Consider the following 23,448-nt stretch of genomic DNA (forward strand, 5'->3'; position numbering starts at 1 on the left):
ATCTCAATTGGCTGGGCACAATGGCTCACGCCTGTAATCCCAGCACTTTGGGAGGCCAAGGCAGGCAGATCTTGAGGTCAGGAGTTCAAGACCTGGCTGGCCAACAAGGTGAAACCCTGTCTCTACTAAAAATACAAAAAATTAGCCAGGCATGGGGGCGGGCACCTGTAATCCCACTGAGGCAGGAGAATTGCATGAACCCAGGAGGCAGAGGTTGCAGTGAGCCGAGATTGTGCCATTGCACTCCAGCCTGGGCAACAAGAGCGAAACTCCATCTCAAAATAATGATAATTCTCATTTTACTTTCAGAGGATAATTTTAGGTACTGAAGCAATAATTTATCGATATACAGATTAGGTATAATGTGGTCTTAGATACATAACATTTAAAAATCAACAGGTATCTCTTTTTACTTTCATATACACATTTATATTTTGCCCTCTTGATTTCTGTCTTCTGTCTAGAGCTACAGTGCATGCCATTATATTTGTCATCTAGGAACTTACTGACTAGTGGGGAACACAGGTGAGTGAATAATGACAAAATGAAGCCACTGACTGCCTAGAGAGAGGTTAGCAAGTTTTTCAGAAAAGATGACGTTTGAGTTTGAAGATGGTAGGAGTTTGAAGATGATAGATAAGAAGACATGGAGTGTAACCTTTCGGCAAGAGAAAAATGATGGATACAGACTTTCAAGAGACCATTGCTATCTGCGTAGCAATGAGGGGAAAAAACATAATTTTAAAAACTTGTAGTCTAAACTCATTGAAGACCTGTGTCACAGAGAAGTTTAAATGAACAAAGCTCAAGAGAAACACTACATCTTCCTAGAAAAGAAGTGCCTGGTGGCCATTTGCATCCCTGGGAGCATTAACTGAGTCATAGGTGGATAAAGGAACAAGTCTTCTACAAATAAGGGAGATTTTATGGTACAAGGAGAAACCAACTGAACTTTTATAGCCACTTGTGGGCGGACATGACAGAGATTAGAATATGGGATCCTCAAACAGAGCTAGTCCAACCCCCACACTGAATCTCAGCAGGACTTCTGTTGAGTAAAAAGTGATTAAGAAAATTGGGACTGAGCTAGAGAAAGAAGGATCTTAAAACCTTGCTAGAGAAAGAGACCTGATTCCATCTTCAAGACATTTGAAACCAAAGACATTTGAACTGGAACTAAAAGGTTCAACTCAGATAAACTCCTAGTTAGATTGAAGAGATATATTCTTCACTCTACCTTCTTGGCAGGAAACAAAGCACTTTCTCTGGGAGAAAATATTTTCTTCTTTAGTATCCTTTTATATACAATGTTTGGCAAAAATAAAAATTTTGAGAGACTTGAGGAGAGGAAAATGGGATCCGTAATCAAGAGAAACAAGTGTAAATAAACTCACCAATAACCCAGATGTTTGAATTAACAGACAAAAACTTAAAAAAAAAAACTTATGTTAAAGAATTTAGAAGAAAAGATGGTCAAAATTGGTAAGAAGGTAGCAAATTTCAGCAGAGAAATGGAAACTAAAAAACTAAATGAAAATTCTAGAACAAAAAGTACTATGTCTGAAGAATTAATTGGTTGGACTTATTGGAGTCAGGTCAGTAAAAATGATATGCAAATAGAAGCACAGAAGTAGAATGAGAAAAGAGCATCAGAGACCTGTGGGGCAACATTAAATGGTCTAACATGCCTGTGACTGGAATCTCAGGAGAGAGAATGGGGCAGAACAAAATCTGAAAAAAAAAAAAAAAAGTCTGAGGGCTGGGCACGGTGGCTCACACCTGTAATCCTAGCACTTTGGGAGGCCAAGGTGGGCAGATCACTTGAAATCAGGAGTTTAAGACCAGCCTGGCCAAAATGGTTAAACCCCATCTCTACCAAAAATACAAAAATTACCCAATTTTTTTGTGTTTTGGCGCATGCCTGTAATCCTGGCTACTTAGGTGGCTGAGGCAGGAGAATCTCTTGAACCCAGGAATTAGACGTTGCAGGGAGCCAAGATTGTGCCATACACTCTAGCCTGGGCAACAGAGTGAGACTCTTGTCTTCAACAACAACAAAAAAAACTAATAACATAATTAAGATTGAAAAAAGAAAATGTCTGAGAATGTTTCAAGATTTTTGAAAAGATATAGAGCCACATACCAAAGACAGTGAACAGAACCAAGTGGAAAAAAAATAAACAGAACCACAGCTAACTACATCATAATTGAATTACCGAAAACCAGTAATGCGTTGGACAGGAGTGTTGTTAAGGCAGTGTATTATACTTTAATTGGAAGTGTTTTTTCTTTTTTAGAGATTCATAAAAGTGTGGCACTATTTACCGCTTTCATGAAATATTAAAAGCAGCCAGAGGAGAAAATACATTGAATTCAGAGGAACAATAAAAATAATGACAGCTGACTTCCCATTGGAAACGTAGAAGTCCAAAGAAAATGGAATGACATCTTTTAAGTATTTAAATTTTTCAGCCGGGTGCGGTGGCTCATGCCTGTAATCCCAGCATTTTGGGAGACCGAGGCAGGTGGATCACCTGAGGTCAGGAGTTCGAGACCAGCCTGGCCAACATGGCGAAACCCTGTGTCTACTAAAAATACTAAAATTATCTGGGTGTGGTGGCGCATACCTGTAATCCCAGCTACTCGGGAGGGTGAGGCAGGAGAATTGCTTGAACCCAGGAGGCGGAGGTTGCAGTTAGCCGAGATCACGCCACTGTACTCCAGCCTGGGTGACAGAATTAGACTCTCAGACGAAACAAAACAAAAAGACAAACAAAATTTGATTTAGACTTCTGTAACCAGTAAAAATGCCCTTTAAAGAATGAGTACAAAGTGAAGGCAATTTCATACAAATAAAACAGAGAATCTCCCACCATGCACTACAAGAAATACTAACGGGGTTTTTAAGCTGAAGTAAAATGATTCTACATGGCAACCTGAATCTGCAAGAAGGAAAGAAAAGCACTAGAAAATGTGTGGAAAAAATGGAAAGACGAGTATTTTAAAAACTTATTTTACAAAAACAAAATAAGTATATTGTGGAGTTTATCACACAGAAAAGTAAAACGCATGACAAAAACTTTACAAAAGGTAAGAGTAAATGAGGTACACTATTACAAAGTTGTTACATTGTGAAATATAATTTATTTCATGGTAATCGAGGTAGACTGATAATTTAAGAATATATGTTATACTCTCTAGAGTAACCACTAAAAGTAATACGAAGTTATATAGCTAAAAAGCCAATTAAAGCATATAAAATGGAGTACTGAGAATGACATGACAGAATTCAGTGTAAGGATTTTGGAGTAGTAGAAGCAGGAGGTTTAGCTTAGAAAGTGGTAGTGTAGGTGTTAGATTATGAAGGGCCTTTTATATCATACCAGGTAGTTTGTACCTTACCATTATGAGCCACTGGAATTTATTTTAGGCAGACGATTGATATCATGTTATTTACAAAATTAACTAGTAGGATTAATATGTTATTTACAAGATTAACTGGTAATTTCTACTATAAATTTTGTATTACTGTAAGATACTGTCTTCAACTACTAGGGTTTGAGGGGAGGGAAAGGACTTGACATAAATTGGAGAGACTCCTAGGATAGAATAGATAGACCTATAAGACTTATGCAATATTGCAGTAAGAAGTAGAGGGAAGAATCAATTCTTTCTGTAGTATCTGCCTTTGGAAACCATTGGATGTTGGTGTTATATGAGAAAGGAAGGTTAGGTGTAGTATCAAACCCAAGGAAGAAGATAATGAGTTCCAGCCTGAGTGTGGTCGATTTCATATACCTTGAGGATAGCCAGGTGGAGTTAATGAGTGAGCATCTGTCTATAAAACTTAAAAGAGTAGTGTAGGTCTCAGATATGTGTCTTAGTTAACCAATTCTAAGATGCACATTTTGTCACACTTGACGTGCCTGGAAACAGATGGTGGCTTATAATTAATGGCCTCCCAAAATCCTTTTTGGAAAAGCAGCAGTTTTGGATGTTCTTATTGTTGTATCAATTGAATTTTGTGCAATATTAATAATTCATGTGTTGATTGGAGGAATAAACAACTTCATATTTTATTGCAACAATTGCTTTATGAGAGTTAAAAAGGGAAATAGTCACAACTAAATGAAGCTGCGTTAAGTGCCAAAGGATTGCTGTCATATGCAAAGCATTGAAATTGATGGCACCAGAAGAAATTGCCATATTCATGGGAGTAAAGAAATTTCAAAGGAATGAGAGGCTGATGTATCCATTTCATGTGTTACACAGGACTGTTGTTAAGGCAGTGTATCATAGTTTAATTGGAAGTGTTTTTTTCTTTTTTAGAGATTTATAAAAGTATGGTGCTGCTTACAACTTCCATGAAAAGAATCATTGGCATATAGGTAGTAGTTGAAGACATGGGAATGGAGGAAACATCTAGGGGAACAAAGAATGAAGTGAGGTCTCTGTGAATAGGATCTGGTATAGATTCTGGTGTGTGTGTATTTTCCATTTAGCAGTAGAGGCAGAATGCATACCTGCTCTGACTGCTAAATGCATGCATTTCTTGATCTCCATCAGCTTCTGCTCCAAAATTTGGCAGTGACCTTTTTACTTTCCTAAGCCAAAGAATAGTAGCACCAAAGTGTTACTAGTGAGAACTATGTGTTCTCACCATGTTAGAACATGGTGTTCCAAGGAATTTAATCCTGCCTTTGGAAGTGATGTATGCAGGTGAGCCAAGGAAATGCTCTATATAAAAATAGAGGAAGACCCCCTCCCCCAAAAAAATCATTAGTAATGTTATATGCTAATGAGGCACCAGATCAAGAAAAAAGCAGAAAAACATCAAGTGTGAGCAAAATAGGAATATTGCACTTACTTTAGTCTTTTTCCACAAAAATCTTTTCCCCCAATCTTGTTTTATTTTTCTCTTATAGTAAATTTCCTTTCAAAAATTGCAAGTACCATGTGTCTTCCATAAATAAATAAATAATTCAGACAAATACAAACTTTATTACTTTCTCTTATTTTGTTTCTTTAAGTATTCATTTAAGACTTTGTTAAATGCCTACAGATTATTCATTGTTGTTTAAGGTGCTAGGGATATAATGGCAAACATGGTAGTTCTTTGCTCTCATACTTGTATTCTAAGAGGCGAGGCAGACAAAAGTTTTTTCAAGTGGTGACATTTTCTAAAAAGAAAGAAAACATAGTTCCACTGTAGAAGCAGCAGCCTTGGATAGGGCATTTAAGGATGGATTTTCAAAAGATATGATACTCTGGGCCAGGCGCTGTGGCTGACGCCTGTAATCCCAGCACTTTGGGAGGCCGAGGTGGGCGGATCACGAGGTTGGGAGATCGAGACCATCCTGGCTAACATGGTGAAACCCTGTCTCTACTAAAAAAATACAAAAAATTAGCCAGGTGGGCTGGCGGGTGCCTGTAGTCCCAGCGGGTGCCTGTAGTCCCAGCTACTCAGGAATCTGAAGCAGGAGAATGGCATGAACCTAGGAGGCGGAGCTTGCAGTGAGCCAAGATCGCGCCACTGCACTCCAGCCTGGGTGACAGAGAGACTCCATCTCAAAAAAAAAAAAAAAGATATGATACTCAAGCTGAGATCTGAAAGAGTTAGCTGTAGAAAGGTTGACAGAAGAACATGTACAAAGGGTCTGAGGTGGAAACAATTCTGATGTCCTCTAGGAACAGAAGGAAGGACATTGGTAGGAGAGAAGATAGCCATGGACCAGGTTGTATAGGACAGTGTAAGCTTTATACCTCTTAATTCCCACCCCTTTTCTCGAGTTAACCAGTGTTACTGATATGGTTTGGCTCTGTGTCCCCACCCAAATCTCATCTCGAATTGTAATCTCCATGTGTTGAGGGAGGGACCCGTAATCCCTATGTGTTTAGAGAAGGTGGTGATTGGCTCATGAGGGCAGTTTCTCCCATGCTGTTCTCATGATAGTGAGTTCTCACGAGATCCAATGGTTTTTATAAGTATTTGACAGTTCCTCCTTCATACACTCACACTCTCTCATGCTGCCTTGTGAAGAAGGTGCCTGCTTCCCCTTCCGCCATGAATGTAAATTTCCTGAGGCCTCCCAGCCATGTGGAACTGTGAATCAATTAAACCTCCTTTGTTTACAGATTACCTATTCCAGGGTAATATCTTTATAGCAGTGTGAGAAGGAATGGAGTAATACAGTTACTGATAACAGTTTGTAACATTGAGTTACAAGCTATTGTTAGGCCTTCTCAGACTTACATTATATCTCTTCATGAATCTTTATTTAAGTTATGTTGCAAAGCCCATCACATTAGCATCTTCTGTTTACAGTCAAACTTTTAAGATGCTTTGCACACCACATTTATTTTCTCATCTTGTTGTCATAAAATGTCTTTTTTTCCCCCCCTTAGAAACAGGGTTTTGTTCTGTCACCCGGGCTTGAGTGCAGTGGCACAGTCATAGCTCACTGCAGCCTTGAACTCCTGCGCTCAAGGGATCCTCTCACAGCCTCCCAAGTAGCTAGGACTATAGGCATATACTACCATGCCAGACTAATTTTTTATTTTTAATTTTTAAAGATAGGGTCTCACCGTGTTGGCCAGTCTGGTCTCTACTTCCTGGGCTCAAGCCATCCTACTGCCTAAGGCTCCCAAGTAGTTGGGATTATAGGTGCAACCCACCACACCTGGTGAAATCTCTATTTTAATATTATAGTCATTTGGTTAGAGTTTATCTTCCATTATTTTCATCAAATACATTTGGGTGATATACTTCTGGATCTTTGCAAGTCCAAAAATGTCTTCATTTTGCCCTATACCTATCTTAACTGGGTGTCAATTTCTTAATTTCTTCTTAATAGTAAATTGTTTGTCTTCTAGTGTTATAGGTGAGAAATTTGATGTTAGTCTTTTCTTGTAAGAAACTTGTTCTTTCTGTATGACAGTTTTTAACATTCTTTTCTTGTCCTCAAAATTTAGGATTTCCAGTAGAATGTACTTTCTTTTTTCTTCCTAAAATATTCCTCCTTATAATGAAGTAAGCTCTTGAAATCTGCACTTAAGCCTTTAACTCGAAAATTTTCTTCTAGTATTTATTTAATTCATCTCCATTTGTTTCTTTTTCTCCTTTTGGAACTTTAAAACTACTAGTGATTTCTTTTTCTCCTCTTGGAACTTTAAAACTACGTAAAATTTTACACTACAGTTTCAAAGTCTTATACGTTCCTTATGATTGCCATTTTCTTTGTGTTTTTGCTCTATGTTATAAGCAGTAGGACAAAAATTGACCTATTGCAGCAACTTTAGCCTTTTTGACTGATTCACGGTAATAAATATATTTTACATAGCAACCCAGTTCACACACAGCTAATCAAAACAAAATGTCATGACATAATATTTATCCTAACTATAGGTGATGTACTCTATTTATCTAGTTTATTCTATCTTTTTATTCTATTTTATTTAAAAAAAAAAAGATGGTAGTTTTAAAATACTAAATCAGTGGTTCTCAACCAAGGCAACTTTGTTTCCCAGGGAACATTTGGCAGTATCTGGAGATATTTGATTGTCACAACTAAAGAGGATGCTACTGGCATCTAGTGGGTAAGAGGCCAGAGATGCTGCTAAACATTCTACAATGCACAGAACAGTCCCCCACAACAAATTACCTGGCCAAATGTCAATGCTGCGAAGGTTGAGAAGCACTACACTATAAATTTATTTCATTACTCCTCAGTGTAATGATTCTCTACTCTGACTGTACATTCATAAGAATCACATGGGGAGATTGATTTCATAACTCTGAGATTAACTGGTGACTAGTAATTTTTAAATGTTTCATTCTTCAGTGTTTTAAAAATATGTACCTATGTACCTATCGTATATGGCTATGACAAACATTCAGTCCTTAATTTTATGTGGTAGTGGTGTTTTTTTTGAGTAAAAGCTAGTGGTTAATCTGATAGTTCAGCAGTATAATTTTTGCACCTTTATTCAGCTTTCCAGTTAAACTATAAGTTAAAAAAATTCTTTTGTTAGGTTATCCTGTGTTTTTGAATGTTGTTGAAAATGAGGTAAATTTAACTAGGTTACCAGATATTATTTCAGGTAAGAATTTCCAGTGATATAAGGTTATTATATAAACTGTGTAACATTATATCTCCTATAAATTATATTTTAAAGTCCAGAATAAGCACCATTCCCAGGTAGTTTGAGCACAGCAGATTTCTTATGATACTGCATTCTTGTAAGCCCATGTTTCTACGCAGTGGTAGAAGTAAGATTATACTTCTTTAGACCACATAGACGAGGTCATACTTCGTAGGTCAGTCTTGTTACAAATAGAAAAGTCTAGCATGGAATCAGAGTAGTTTGCAAAGTTGAGCCTTTGGGTTTCTAGAATTGGAGGAGGAGACCTTCAGTTATAGAAGGGGTTAATTACAAATTGTATACGGATTTGAAGATCTGTGATGTTCCTTCCAAATCTAAATATGCTTTTCTCTTGTCTGCCAACAGGTACAACTGTAACTGCTTTAAGATTATTTAAGAATCTACCTGTAAGAAAGCAGTTTTACTCAACTGCAAAAAAATGTAAAGATGAAATAAAAAAGATCCAAGATCTCCTCATGAGCTATGGTATCCTTAAACCTGACTTAAGGATTGTCTTTGTACATAACAAGGTAAGCATTATTTTATCTTTATAAGTTTCTGGGTATATGATATAATAAACAAACAATGTATACTTTCTAAATCAGTTAGATATGGGCTATGACTAAATGTTTGTGTGCCCTCACAAAATTTATTTGTTGAAAACCTAATCACCATGTGATGTTATTAGGGCATGGGGCCTTTGAGGAGTGAAATTCATGCTCTTAAAATAAAGGAGACCTCAGAGGGCTGCCTTCCTTCTTCTGCCATGTGAGGAGGCCACTACATAGTCAGAGGCACCACCTATGAACCAGAAAGTGGGACCTCACTAGATACCAAGTCATCTGGTACCTTGATCTTGGACTTCTCAGCCTCCAAAATTGTGAAAAATAAATTTCTATTGTTTATAAGCTACCTAGTTTATGGTATTTTGCTATAGCAGCCCAAAGATAACATGTAAAGAGTCTTTTTTTCAAAATGTTAGTCCACATTTATCTCGTTTTATCTTTATTACATAAAGAGTGTCTTTAATTTGTTGCCTAATATCTATATGATCTGATTGAACTTTTCATTTCTTAATCTCTGAAATCAGGGATTCCCCCAGCAGACGTTTTTCATCTAAGAAATGGCTTGAGTGCTTCCTTTTATTGAGTGCTGTGATAGATTCTCAAAATATGAAAATGAGTAAGACTGGTTCTTTTCCTTTAAAGACTTCACAATTTAGTGACATTTTTCACCCTCTACACTGTTGATTCTTTGGAAGAGTGTGTGTGTCAGGAGGATACAAGTGTAATTTTGTTACATGGATATGTTGTGTAGTGGCGAAGTCAGAGCTTTCAGTATATCCATCACCAGAATAACATACCTTTTACCTTTTAAATAATTTGTCATCATCCACCCTCCTCCCTCTCTACCTTTGTGAGTCTCCATTGTCTATCATTCCACACTCTATGTCCATACATGTGGTTTAGCTTCCACTTATAAGTGAAAACATGCAGTATTTGTCTTTTTCTGAGTTTCACTTAAGATAATGACTTCCATTTCCATCCTTGTTGCTGCAAAAGACGTGATTTCATTCTTTTTTATGGTTGAATAGTATTCCACTGTGTATACATACACATTTTCTTTATCCATTTATATGTTGATGGCACTTAAGTTGAATCTGTATCTTTACTATTGTGAATAATGCTGTGATAAACATATGAGCACAGGCGTCCTTCTGGTATAATGATTTCCTTTGGGTAGATACCCAGTAGGGAGATTACTTGGTCAAATAGTAGTGCTATTTTTAGTTTTTTTAGAACTAAAAATACTGTTTTCCGTAGAGGTTATACTAATTTACATTCCCATCAGCAGTGAGTAAATGTTCCCTTTTCTCTGCATCCTCACCAACATCTGTTATTTTTCATCTTTTTAATCATAGCCATTCTGACTAAGGCAAGATGATATCTCATTGTGGTTTAATTTGCATTTTTCTAGTGATTAGTAATGTTGAGCATTTTTTCATATGCTTGCTGGCCATTTGTCTTCTTTTGAGGAATGTCAATTCATGTCCTTTGCCCACTTTTTAATGGGATTATTTGTTTTTGGTTTTGTTTTTTGAGCTTCTTATACCTTCTGGATGTTATCTCTGTTGGATGCATAGTTTGCAAATATTTTCTCCTATTCTGCAGGCTGTCTGTTCACTCTGTTGATTATTTCTTTTGCTGTGCAGAAGCTTTTGAGTTTAAGGAAAACTCCAGCTCCTTTCTTTCCATTTTTCAAAGCGCCGATAAGAGAAGGTAGTCATCTTGTTGCTTGGTGAATCTTAAAGGAAAGAAAGGTTTATATATTTTCTAATTATTCTGTTTATCTAATGAAATTTCACATGGGTATCCTGCAGGAAAGCAAACTACACAGCAATGTGGAAACCTGATGGGGAATAGGGAATTAACATCTATTGAGGGCCTACACAATGCCAGGACCTGTGCTAGGTGTATTAGTTTTCTGTAATCCTCACAGCAACAACCAAGTGATGTAGGGATTATATCAGTTTTGCAGTTGTTCTCTGAATGGAATTCAGATAGGTTTAATACTTTGCTCATTGTTGTGCGACTAGTAAATTGAGATGGGATTTGAAACTTAACATGCCTTCAGAGTGCTTTGCACTCTACCGTGCTCTCTTCCTTTTTTTTTTTTCTTTCCTTTTTTGAGAGGGTCTCGTTCTGTCACCCAGGCTGGAGTGCCGTGGCACGATCACAGCTCACTGCAGCCTTAGGCTCAAGCAATCCCTTCCACCTCAGCCTCCTGAGTAGCTGGGGCTACACATGTGTACCACCATGCCTGGCTCATTTTTAATTTTTTTTGTAGGGATATGGGGGGTCTCCCTATGTTGCCTGGGCTGGTCTCAAACTTCTGAGCTTTCAAGCAATGCACCCTCTTCAAGCAATACATGCTCCCAAAGTGCTGGGATTACAGGTGTGTGAGCTACTATGCCTGGCCCTTTTTCCTATTTTAATACTACTTTACATTTATATAGTTTTTTCCCATGTTGCAGAACAGTTACAATAACTTTGTGAGATAGAAAGCATTATCTCTGTTTATATGGGGGAACTTAAAGCTCAGAGCAACTAATGGAATTGTTTTATATTTTACAGTAATAGTGCTGAGGTCAGAACCCTTTTTGATCCAGTTTTCTTATTGTCAGGAAGATTCTTTATTAAAGCCATGGCAGAATGTTTTTGATCAAAATCTTTGATCATTTAAAATAAAATAAGAATAGCAACCTGTTCTTGTTGGCATAGAGCTCAACCAAATGATACCTTGAGATCCTTTCCAGTGCCACCGTGCTATGATTCCTTAGGATGTTGATGGATGGAGGCTCATCCTATTAATAAAAATAACCCTATGACCTCTGGATCCAGAGGATATTTAGTAATAAAAAGTTTGTCCCTAAATTAATAAAAGACCAACATCAGAAGGAACATAATAATTAGGAAGGAAAAATAGATGAAAATGGTAAAATATAAAGAGAAATAGGAATTATATATTTGTAAAAGAAAAGTGGGCTGGGCGCAGTGGCTGACACCTGTAATCCCAGCACTTTGGGAGGCTGAGGTGAGTGGATCACGAGGTCAGGAGATCGAGACTATCCTGGCTAACACGGTGAAACCCCGTCTCTACTAAAAATACAAAAATGAGCCAGGCATGGTGGCATGCGCCTGTAGTCCCAGCTACTCAGGAGGCTGAGGCAGGAGAATCACTTAAACCCGGGAAGCAGGGAGGTTGCCGTGAGCCGAGATTGCGCCACTGCACTCCAGCCTGGGCTACAGAGGGAGACTCCGTCTCAAAAAAAAAAAAAAAGAAAAGAAAAGTGAGTGGAAGAGAAATCTTTTGAGTTAGAAAATATAATAATTGAAGGCTGGGTCCGGTGGTTCGCAGCTGTAATCCCAGCACCTTGGGAGGCCGAGGCGGGTGGATCACCTGAGGTCAGGAGTTGGAGACCAGCCTCACCAAGATGGTGAAACCCCATCTCTACTAAAAGTACAAAAATTAGACGGGTGTGGTGGCAGATGCCTGTAATCCCAGCTACTCGTGAGGCTAAGACAGGAGAATCTCTTGAACCTGGGAGGCAGAGGTTGCAGTGAGCCGAGATCGCACCACTGCACTCCAGCCTGGGCGACAGAGTGAGACTCTATCTCCAAAACATAAATAAATAAATAATAGGTAAAAACAAGATTATTACTTCACGTGATAAAATGAATATATTAGAAATATTTGAAATGACATGAGAGTTCTTATTTCAAGTCAAATATGTATCTTCTAAGTTTTTTTGAGAGGTTTATATCATTTTCCCAACCAATGTAAGATTATCAATGTGGGTATTTTCTTCAGAAATTGGAAAGCAGGGGCCCCGCCACTCGCTGTCCAGGCGGGGCGGGTGGCGCCTCGGGCCTCCACCTCCCCCTGCCTGTGCATGGTCCTGCGTGAGAGGGCAGAGGCAGGGTGGAGGCGTTGGCACGGGACATGTGGGCCGCGGTTGCCGACTGTGGCGCGGGCAGTGGAGGAGGAGGTGGGGCTGGCGCTGAAGTCGGATCCGGATCCGTTGCTGTGCACCCTGGTCGGGGAGAGTCCGATGCGCCTGGGTAGGAGCACCGACTGCGGGGCCTCTACCGACCTTACTAGAAAGATGAAACCTGATGAAACTCTTATGTTTGACCCAAGTCTACTCGAAGAAGCAGACTGGAGGCAGAATACAGCTACATTTTCTCCAGCCATTTCCCCAACACATCCTGGAGAAGGCTTGATTTTGTGGCCTGTTTGTACTGCTGACTTAAATAGAGGGTTTTTCTTAAGGTATTGGGTCAGCTGACCGAGACTGGAGTTGTCAGCCCTGAACAGTTTATGAAATCTTTTGAGCATATGAAGAAATCTGGGGATTATGTTACAGTTGTAGAAGATGTGACTCTAGGACAGATTGTTGCTACAGCAACTCTGATAATAGAACATAAATTCATCCATTCCTGTGCTAAGAGAGGAAGAGTAGAAGATGTTGTCGTTAGTGATGAATGCAGAGGAAAGCAGCTTGGCTAATTGTTAGTATCAACCCTTACTTTTCTAAGCAAGAAACTGAACTGTTACAAGATTACCCTTGAATGTCTACCACAAAATGTTGGTTTCTATAAAAAGTTTGGATATACTGTATCTGAAGAAAACTACATGTGTCTGTTTCTAGAGTAAAAATCTTACAAGAAAATTGTCAAAGGAGCTAATGCTACAAGGCTCCACTCTTCCTAGAGTTAAAATATTTTGTTGCTGCAGCAGAGTGACCTCCATAAATACTAGACTGAAAAAACATTGTAATACTACAAGTATAATGACATCTACGAGATTACTTTGGGCTGGTGGGAAATGCTGTGAATTTAGATTACAAATGAATATTATAAAGGGGATTTTTTTTCATGTCTTTTTTTCTTTTTTTATTTTATTTTACATAATTCATGTCTTGATCTCTAAAACTAGGCAGTCACCTTTAAAACTTTGGATCTTTAAAAACAAATACCCCGTTACTCCTAAAATTTAACTGAAAAAACTCACAGATTTGGGTTTTTTTGTTTTGTTTTGCTTTCTGCTTAGATTTTATTTTTATTTTTTAAATTTATTTTTATTATTATACTTTAAGTTCCAGGGTACATGTGCACAATGTGCAGGTTTGTTACATATGTATACATGTGCCATGTTGGTGTGCTGCACCCATTAACTCATCATTTACATTAGGTATATCTCCTAATGCTATCCCTCCCCTTTCCTCCCACCCCCCCCAACAGGCCCCGGTGTGTGATGTTCCCCACCCTGTGTCCAAGTGTTTTCATTGTTCGATTAAGGGGATGATTTTTAACCAAAGGAATATATTTTAAACTTGAATCTTTTCTTGCATTGTATTTTTCCAAAAGTTTGGCTTCATTTCTTGGTAGTTAAGAGTATGGGTAATAAGGAGTTATATGTCTGCCGTGTTGCTCATTTAAAAAAAGCATTTATTGAATAAGGCTGTTTTTTATCACAGGCATAAAATTAAATCTTTTTGTTTCAAAGAATCATCTCAGTACACTTAGGGGTGTATCGTTTCCCACATATAAAGTCAGGCTGGATAAATTAGTTATTATAACTAAACACAGTGTAGTCCAACATTCGTTGATCCCAATACAGGCAAATAACCTGGTCAGCCTTTTAAAGAAGTAGAAGAAATGAAAATTATTTGACAAGATTAAAAGTAAAACAATTTAAATGTTTTACTAAAAGTTTATATAGGTCTATGTAGATAAAAAGTACCACTTGTCTTATCTGTGAATTATAACTGTTCCTTTGTTAAAAACACCTAAGAGCAATTATGGTGGGACATCTAAGGTACTTTTTAAACAGTGAATTAGCAAACCTCAGCATATGTGTTTCTACCTTGATTTTTTTCTTTTCATGGGTATCTGAAGCCTCCCTCCTGAGTAACAGGTTTTTCAAAAATGGAGTATCACAAAATTGAGTGAAATACAATACTGAAACAATACTTAAAAATATATTGTACCAGATTTGTCAAATTCATAAAATGTTGATGGAAGCTTTACTTTTTAGTGTGATTATAATGGCACTATTCTGGTCATTATCCTGTTTTTATTTTATTTATTTTAATTATTTTTTAAAGTTGAAGAATTAAATACTTTAATGGTTCTAATTTTTTGCATTCCATGTTACATTAAACCTGTTCATATGATGAGTAGTTTTCTGTTAGGAAAAAAAAGAAATTGGAAAGCAGTATTTATAGTGTACTACATTTTATTATTTTCGGAGGACACTGTATCAGAACTTATATTTAGCAAACACAAGTTCCTCTATAGCCTTCAGTAATTTCAGATGCAGTTCAAATCCTGGAGAGTATGTTGAAATGATTATACTGTGAAAGTAATATAAATTTTTAAAAGTCTTTTTGTAAAATTAAGTATTAGCTATTATAGAGAGAAATCATGGACTGAATTAGAACAAGCTATTTATGTTCAAGCTTTTTTCTCATAGTAGATTTTTTTATTTTTATATTTCTTAATAGTGCTGTTGCACCTTTAAAATGTTAAAATATATTGTTAAACCTCCCAAAATAGCAATGACATGTTACTATAAATCTCTTTGAACATTGAGTCCTACTTTGCTCTTAGCCTTTTTCTTTTAAGCATGCCTACTTTCATCATTCTATATGTACTTTTTTGTAAAGAATTTTTTTGTCTGCTTAGAATTTAAACCTGACGATATTGTTGTCTTTATTTTTTTCTGCATTAGAAACAAACAATCATATTGCGCATAATACGAGAAGTACTATTGCTATTTTGATAACTTGGATTAGATAGTGTTCCTTCTTTTTATGAAGGTTTAACCTGCCAAGACATTCTTTGAATACTGATAATGTTGATGTTCTTGCCAGTATGGTTATGTTAGAAAGAGGTATTTTTATTCTTTCATCACCATGTTCCTTGAAAGCATAGTGAATAATGACACAGCCAAAGGGAAATAATTTACAAGTGGATTCAGTGAGTTTATTTAAAGTAGATATTATTTGGAGAACTGCTAGAGCCATTCCTTAGATGAGCACTACAGAAGCTTTAGTTGTAATAACTGAATCCCTGTGAAGTCCTACTGTAAATATTTTTATTTATAAAGTAGTTATTTTGCAGAATTAACAGTTTTTTCTCAATATTATAGTATCTGAAACCACTTTAGTATTCTTAGCTATTTCATATGACAATGCATAATTTCATAGACCACTAGTTCAGAACATAATGTGAAATGTATGATTTCAAATAAGGGCTACTCCTATATACATTATAATTGCTGATTTGTGTGCGTACTTGCTTTTCCAAAAATATTATTTGTGGTTTTAAGAATTGTTTTGATTGAATTTTGTTTTGATAATTAGAGGCCCACTGGTATTGCAAAAGCTGAATTGGATGTCATTGATAAAAGAAGGTTTTAACTGTTACGAGAGAGAGACATGAATTAAAGAATGTTTTCCTTCCTATTCCCACTTCTATATCACATGAGCATTAAGGCTTATTGAGATGTTGGTTTTCAGTGTTGTCTTTGTTTTTGTTGTTGTTGTTGTTTCTTTGTATGTTTTGTGCTCTGTAAGAATGATGTCAGCTCCGAAGTGTTGAATATCTCTGAATTCAGTTAATCTGGGAAGATGCAGGCCCTTAACCAGGAACAGAGACCCAAAAAACTGGCCGTGGAGATTTGGTAGTGAGTGGTGGCTGAAGATTTGGTTTATAAGATGAAGATAAATAAGTGATGCCCTATAATGTATATCCCCTGCACTCATGATATTCTCCATGGTCATTTTATCCTTCTCTAACCTTTTACTTGATCATCTTGAATGTCCCAGGTTTGTTTCGCCTGTGCTATGGGGAATCAAAGAAAAGTCTTTTGCCGCATTTGGACCAATGTTAAGGGTCAGTTCCCCTCCTCCAATCCCAGCCATGTTAAGGGTCAGTTCCCCTCCTCCAATCCCAGCCAGGAATGTGGAGTCGGTTCCAATTCAGGAGTGTGGCTCAAATGCCCCTTCCTTAGGAATGAATTATTCCAGTGCCAATCTGGAAAGTTTGGGTGTGTTTTGTTTTTGTTTCTTTTTTAATTAAAGAAGGCGGACATCTTTTCAGATATATTTTAAGATTAGCTTGGGGCTGATTATCAATATGGTTTGGTTTGGGGTCTTTTTTTTTTTTTTTGCTACTTACAAATTAGCGATTACTAAATTTATTAAATGGTTTTCATGTGTTCTTCTTTTGTTAAGGATTCTTTTACTTTTCACCTAAATTTTGTGAAATATAGAAAAGATGAAAGACATATAAGTCAAGTTTTAGTGTAGTTTTATGTTTGTAAGCACTATTAGGAGTCTCTGAAGTCTTCCATTATCCCTCAGTAGGACATTATTCCTCAACTGCTCTCATTTTGTTTTCCACGTATTTCTATTATGTCATTTTGCTTCAGTGGCAGTGATTTGCATTCTTTCTTTCCTATTTGACAGCCTTTTATAGGAGGGAGGGCTGCATCTAGTTCATCTATATTCCCCTTAATAGTGAGTGCATAGTACAGGATGGAATATTAAATTAATTAGGTAGTGTTAAAGCCAAAATAGTAAGTGTATGAAACACTAGTTTTAAACACTCTGGCCTCTCTCAGACCTTATTCATAATATTTATTAATAAAATTCATTCTTTTGAATTCCTTGGTGACCTCTTATGTATTTAGGGAGTATATTTTCACTTGTATTCACATATACAATTCTAGTCCATTGCCCTTCCTGGAAGCTAAGTCACTGATACATCTTCTTTAGAACTAATAAAGAATCATATAAAGACTGCATGGATGGGGCAGTTGAGGGGAAACACTTGATGGACAGTCTCTAAGAGCTGTCAATTTAATGTATTTTGTTGCTATTAACAGTCAAATAGAACAACATAATTGTTCCTTTACTGATCCTCTAACCACATACATTTTATATACTTATTATTAACCCAAACACATATTTCTCTATTCCAACACTGTAGATTTCTCTTCCAAACAATAATACCCAGAGAATCCTGTACAAATGTAGCTTTTTGAGATTAGGCCAATGAAAGTCAATGACATGGTCTCTAAGGCCCTTTTTAACTCTAAAACTCTTTGATTTTTAAGGATGTTTACATATGTATATCTTGAGCACTTCATTTCTTTCTTAGAAAATTGGAATTTCACATTTTTACTTAGAAGTTCTACTGAGTTCATATATGAAATCATAAAATAATAAAAGGTAGAAAGTTCTGCAATAAACATGGTTATGCAGATCTCTTTGACATACTGATTTTCAACCTAAATGCCCATCAAATGATGAATGGATAAAGAAAATATCATGTGTATACACTGTATATACAACAGAATGCCATTTACCCATAAAACAGACTGAAATCCTGTCGTTTGCAGCAATATGGATGATCTCAGAGGACATTATGTTAAGTGAAGTGAGCCAGGCACACGGAGAGACAAATACCACATGATCTCACTTATATGTGGAATCTAAGAAAGTTGATTTCATAGAAATAGAGAGCAGAATAGTTGTTACCAGAAGCTGGGGAGGGGAGGGAGAAGGAGGAAAACTGGAGGGGTTGGTCCATGGGGATAAAGTTATGGTTAGGAAAAATAAGGTTTTTTTTGTTTGTTTGTTTGTTTGTTTGAGACAGAGTCTTGCTCTGTCACCCAGGCTGGAGTGCAGTGGTGTGATCTCGGCTCACTGCAAGCTCCGCCTCTCGGGTTCACACCATTCTCCTGCCTCAGCCTCCCGAATAGCTGGGACTGCAGGCACCTACCACCACGCCCGGCTAATTTTTTGTATTTTTGGTAGAGACGGAGTTTCACCATATTAGCCAGGATGGTCTCGATCTCCTGACCTCATGATCTGCCCACCTTGGCCTCCCAAAGTGCTGGGATTACAGGCGTGAGCCACTGTGCCTGGCCCAGGAAGAATAAGTTCTTATATTCTGTCACACCGTAGGGACACTATAGCAAATAACAGTGTATTGTGTATTTCAAGATATCTAGAAGAGCTTTTGAATGTTGTCATCACAAAGAAATGAGAAATGTTTGAAATGATAGGGTAATTGCCCCGATTCGATCATTGTATTATGTATACATGCATTAAAACATCACATTGTACCTCATAAATGTGTAATTATTATGTGTCAATTATAAATTTAAAATCAAATGCTTTAAACACTCAATTGCAGAGTTCACTGGTAAATACTTCACTGTAATAAAGCATCTCTCACAATGTATCTCTGAAGAAACATTCTCAGATTTAGCTTTTCAACCTGTATATGTAAACTCTTCACAGTGTCACAGTGGTAAAATTAAAATAGTTAAAAATCATGCTCTAGATGAAAAAACTAGATTATAGGGTTTACTGGTAAACATTAAGTTCACTGTAATAAATAAGCTCACAATACATCTCTGAAGAAACATGCCCAAACTTAGCTTTTCAACCTTTGTATATAAACTCTGCCATAAGTCGCAATGGTCAAAACCATAGTTAAAAAGCATGTTCTAAACATTTGATGACAGAGTTCACTGATTGGTAAACAGTTCAATTCACTGTGAGAAAGCAGCTCAAAGTGTGTCTCTGAAAAAAAAAAAAAAGAGGACGTAGAAGGATCCTTAGATCTTTACATCTGAAAAGACCACTGAAAATGTTTTTTGTCCTGCCTCAAATCTTTTAGCAAATAGTGTTTTTAATCCTGTCCACCTCCCCTTTTACCTTTATGTGACCCCAAGAGTTTTAGTGGATTGCCCAATGACTTAAACATTGAATATAGTAGAGGATGAACTACAGTTCACATATCTTAATTTTTAATGCATCATTCATCCTCCCTTACTGTAGCTTCCTCCCACCAACTATACTCAGAGTACTGAGTAGGTGCTTTGGAAGGGTTAAGTGATGGCTTGCACTCTGAAGAAGGTTACGATGTAAATGAGGAGATAAGATGTGAAAGTGTGTAAACATAACATAAATATACCGTAGACCTTGTCATTGCCCAAAACCACACTCACTCCATAATTTCACTGTTAATGTGTTCCTTCTCTAATCACTACCTGATGCCTCTCCATCTTACTCTCTTCAACAATCCTTAGACTCTGTTGGACCTGTGATCCATTGTTCCTACTGCTTTTTAACTGTTTCTTGTCCCCTGGTGTCCTTGGTTCTCTCCTTACCCTGCTTAAATTTTGTGGTCCATCATTATCATCCTTCTCTTGGGCACTCTGTCAGTTCTCTTGGTCCTTTCTCACTTAATTGTACTTGTTTGACTAAATCCTGATTAAATCCATCTGGTCATCATTTTGGTATCTGAGCCAGTATGTAGGGGAAGAAAACACACACCCATGCTGAATAGTACCTCTGTAAATTCATGAGCATTAATCTTCATGCTGCCAGACAGTCATACTCCTGTTTTTCCAGTTAGCAAACCAGAAGCCTTAGGGTTATTCTTCGCTACTGATTCTCTCACACTCTAATCTGATTCCAGAGTAAATTCCGTAGGTCTATCTTTAAAATATATCTAGAATCTAACGACTTTTCACCATGTCTGTGACTACCACTGTGGTCCAAGCCACCATTATCTGTCACCTGGATTTTTGTAATAGTATCCTAATGGACTCTCCCTGCTTACTTCTTATCCTCTTCAGTGTATTTTCAGCTCAGTGATTCTGTAAAAATGTGTCAGATCATATAACTCGTGTTTAATTAGTTCCCATCTCATTCAGAGTAAAATCAAAGCCTTTATAAGTGGACTGTGAATTCTCTATTGGGGTCAGTATATTTTTTTCTGTATAGAGTCAGATGGTAAATATGTTAGGTTTTTAGGGCCGTATAGTTTCTCTTACAGCTGTTCAGCTCTGTTGTTGTAGTGTGAATGTAGCCATAAACAATAATACTTTATTTACAAAAACAGGAAGGCCATGGGCTGTAGTTTGCTGACCTCCGTAGATCTGATGCCTCCATTACCTCTGATTTCATTAATCTTTTTCCTTTTGCTCATTTTGCTTCAGTTGTTTCTGGAACCTGCGAGTCATGCTTCCAGCTCAGGACTGTCGCATTTGTAGTTTCTTTGCCTAGAACATTTTCCCTCAAGTAACTGGTTCAATCCTCAACTTTTAGGTCTTCACTTAAACTTTCTCCGTGAGGCTTTCTTTAGCCTTCCTAAAATTGCAACCATTTCCCCGTCCCCCCGCTTCCCCACTTTCCTGCTTTATTTTTCTTGAACTTATCAGTATCCAATATGCTATATATTTTATTTGTCTTGATTTATTCTCTCTCCTCCTCTAGAATATAATTTCCTTGAAGGGAAGGACTTTGGCTCTTTTTTCACTGTCGTATCCCTAGCGCTTACAGTAGTGCCTCAAGTGGGTGCTCAAAAAACATGTCAAATGAATGAGGGCTGACAACAGGATCAAGGGCTGAGAACAGGAGCACTCCATTATGCTGGTGGCACCAGCCCAACTGGACTGTAAGCGTAGGCCTTAAAGCACCTGAGATCCAGAAGCAGATGGTATCAGTGTAGATTAAAGGTAACAACTGGACAGAGAGATAGCAAAACAGCAAGTATTAGCTCTCATACTCTAGACACTTCCCACTTCTATTGGTTGGGAGACTTCTAGAAAGTCACCAAAAAGGGAGGGGTGAGCCTGGCCACTTGGTAGGTGGGTGGTATTCATTCAGTGGAGTAGGAACAACTCTGAACGTGATTTTCATCTAGGACCCCCAGGTGGTTGGGTTATAGGAAAATTTTGTTACAGCAGAATTTGGTTATGTGGATAAAATGGTCAAGATTATTCTAAGTAGAGATAGAGAAATAGTTTAAACATAAAATACATAGGCAGGAGAGCACATTTAGAGGCAGTGAAGAAGTTTCTTTAAATGAGTTGATATTTAATATGAGAGAATAGAGGAAGATAAATCCAGCAATTTAAACTTTTTAAATGAGAAAATTGGAAGGCATTAAAAGTTTTTAAGTAGGGAATTGACATGATCAAGATGTTGCTACCTTTGAAAGTCAGTTTGGCAGTACTCTACAGGGAGTAGCTAGGGAGACCATAAACATTTAGGAAGCTGCTATAAATTGTAGGCTTTAAGGGCCTGAATTCAGACAAACACATTAGGTGTGAAAAGCACAAAGTGTCTATTTTCTTTTATAGCTATTATGAGGAAGAATCAATGGGACTAGCTGTGAGTAGAAAAGGACCAGAAAAGGTTTGAAGATAACTGATTTATTTAACTTATATGCCTAAGGAAATAATACTGCATCCTTTTTTAAACCCTGAATGCACACATTTGAGTTTCTCCTATAATGTATTACCTTCATGAATTACACTGACATAATTTTGATTTTACTCCTAAAAGAAGCTTATAGAAACAAAACTTTTAAAGTGAAATCATTACTGCACCAGTAGAGAGTTGTTAGTCAATTCAGAGAGAAAAGCTAATCAGCTGTAGGCTGGATAGTATTTATTTTTTAAAATTAAAAAAAATTTTTTTTTAAGACAGAATCTTGCTCTGTTGCCCAGGGTGGAGTGCAGTGGCATGATCTCAACTCACTGCACCCTCCGCCTCCCAGGTTCAAGCAATTTCTGGTTAATTTTAGTATTCTTAGTAGAGATGGGGTTTCACCATGTTGGCCAGGCTGGTCTCAAACTCCTGACCGCAAATGATCCTCCCGCCTCGGCCTCCCAATGGATGTTATTTGTTACCCTTAAAACTTGTTGCTTGTTTTGAAAAAAGGCCCAGAAGTAGAATAAAGAACCATATTGTTGAGATGTTTGCCTGAACAAAATAGCTTGTATGGGAAGGGAAATAACATTGGTTAGGTACCAGGGAGCTAGCTGATGGGAGTGTTATAAGCTCAGTGTCTGTGCGTTTGGTCTTAATATGAAGGAGAATAACTTAAGAATCATGTAGAGGATGGAGTTGTAATGCAGAAGAGATGATTGGGATGGCTTCATTTTGAATGAAAAACAATGTAATCTATAGGGTGTTCTATTAAATGAAAATAGAAAGTAAAGGCTGAAATCAAATACTACTATGTTGTTACAAAGCAATAGCAGCTTGATTTGTGAGTAACCTTTTCTGTAAAGTGAAATATGTTAGAAATGAGCAATTGCCTCAGGGTTCAAAGACTGAAGAACTTATCAGCAAGGCTGACCAGAAGGGTTTTCTTTTTTTTTTAATTGAGATGGAGTCTCACTCTGTCGCCCAGGCTGGAATGCAGTGGCACAATCTCGGCTCATTGCAACCTCCGCCTCCTGGGTTCAAGCGATTCTCCTGCCTCAGCCTCCCGGGTAGCTGGGACTACAGGCGCGTGCCACCATGCCCAGCTAATTTTTTGTATTTTTAGTAGAGACCGGGTTTCACTGTATTAACCAGGATGGTCTTGATCTCCTGACCATGTGAGCCACCACACCTGGTCACGTTTTCTTTAAACAGTATTAAGAAGTACAGATAATATAGAGGCAGAGAAGAGAGCTTCAAATTTTGTCGTATTTACCTAACTTTAGTGCTGTTTGAAAGGTAGGTAGTGAACTTTAGAAGGCCAGTTATTGAAATATTTGTTACTTAAATAGTAGTCTCCTATTCCTAAATCATTTTATTATGTATTTTAAATAATAAAATACAAAAATGGATACTACTGTATTGAACAGCTCCTGAATATTATTACTAGTGTCAAGACCAACCATCTCCCTCTGCCAGCTTTGTTCTTGAAAACAGAATGT

The 23,448-nt window shown here is 37.3% G+C and overlaps 1 protein-coding gene and 1 pseudogene across 39 annotated transcripts in view; both read left to right on the forward strand.

Annotated features, from left to right (window-relative positions):
* Positions 1–23,448, forward strand: part of PMS1 (PMS1 homolog 1, mismatch repair system component) — a 94,114-nt gene that overhangs the window by 25,733 nt on the left and 44,933 nt on the right. For 38 of the 39 annotated variants that reach the window (XR_010150169.1, XR_010150170.1, XR_010150166.1 and 35 more), the window contains one exon: positions 8,509–8,672. Coding sequence is in view for 34 of the 39 variants with exons in the window: in XM_016950181.4 (XP_016805670.1) it covers positions 8,509–8,672 (164 nt within the window). In the remaining 5 variants the exon portion in view is untranslated. Of the gene's footprint in view, positions 1–3,070; positions 3,091–8,508; positions 8,673–23,448 lie in introns of those variants that run through there. The other variant, XM_016950188.4, reaches the window with a different exon arrangement.
* Positions 12,453–13,444, forward strand: LOC134808058 (glucosamine 6-phosphate N-acetyltransferase-like; annotated as a pseudogene).

The sequence above is a fragment of the Pan troglodytes genome, chromosome 13 (assembly GCF_028858775.2).
Source record: "Pan troglodytes isolate AG18354 chromosome 13, NHGRI_mPanTro3-v2.0_pri, whole genome shotgun sequence".
In the NCBI taxonomy this organism is placed as follows: Eukaryota; Metazoa; Chordata; class Mammalia; order Primates; family Hominidae; genus Pan; species Pan troglodytes.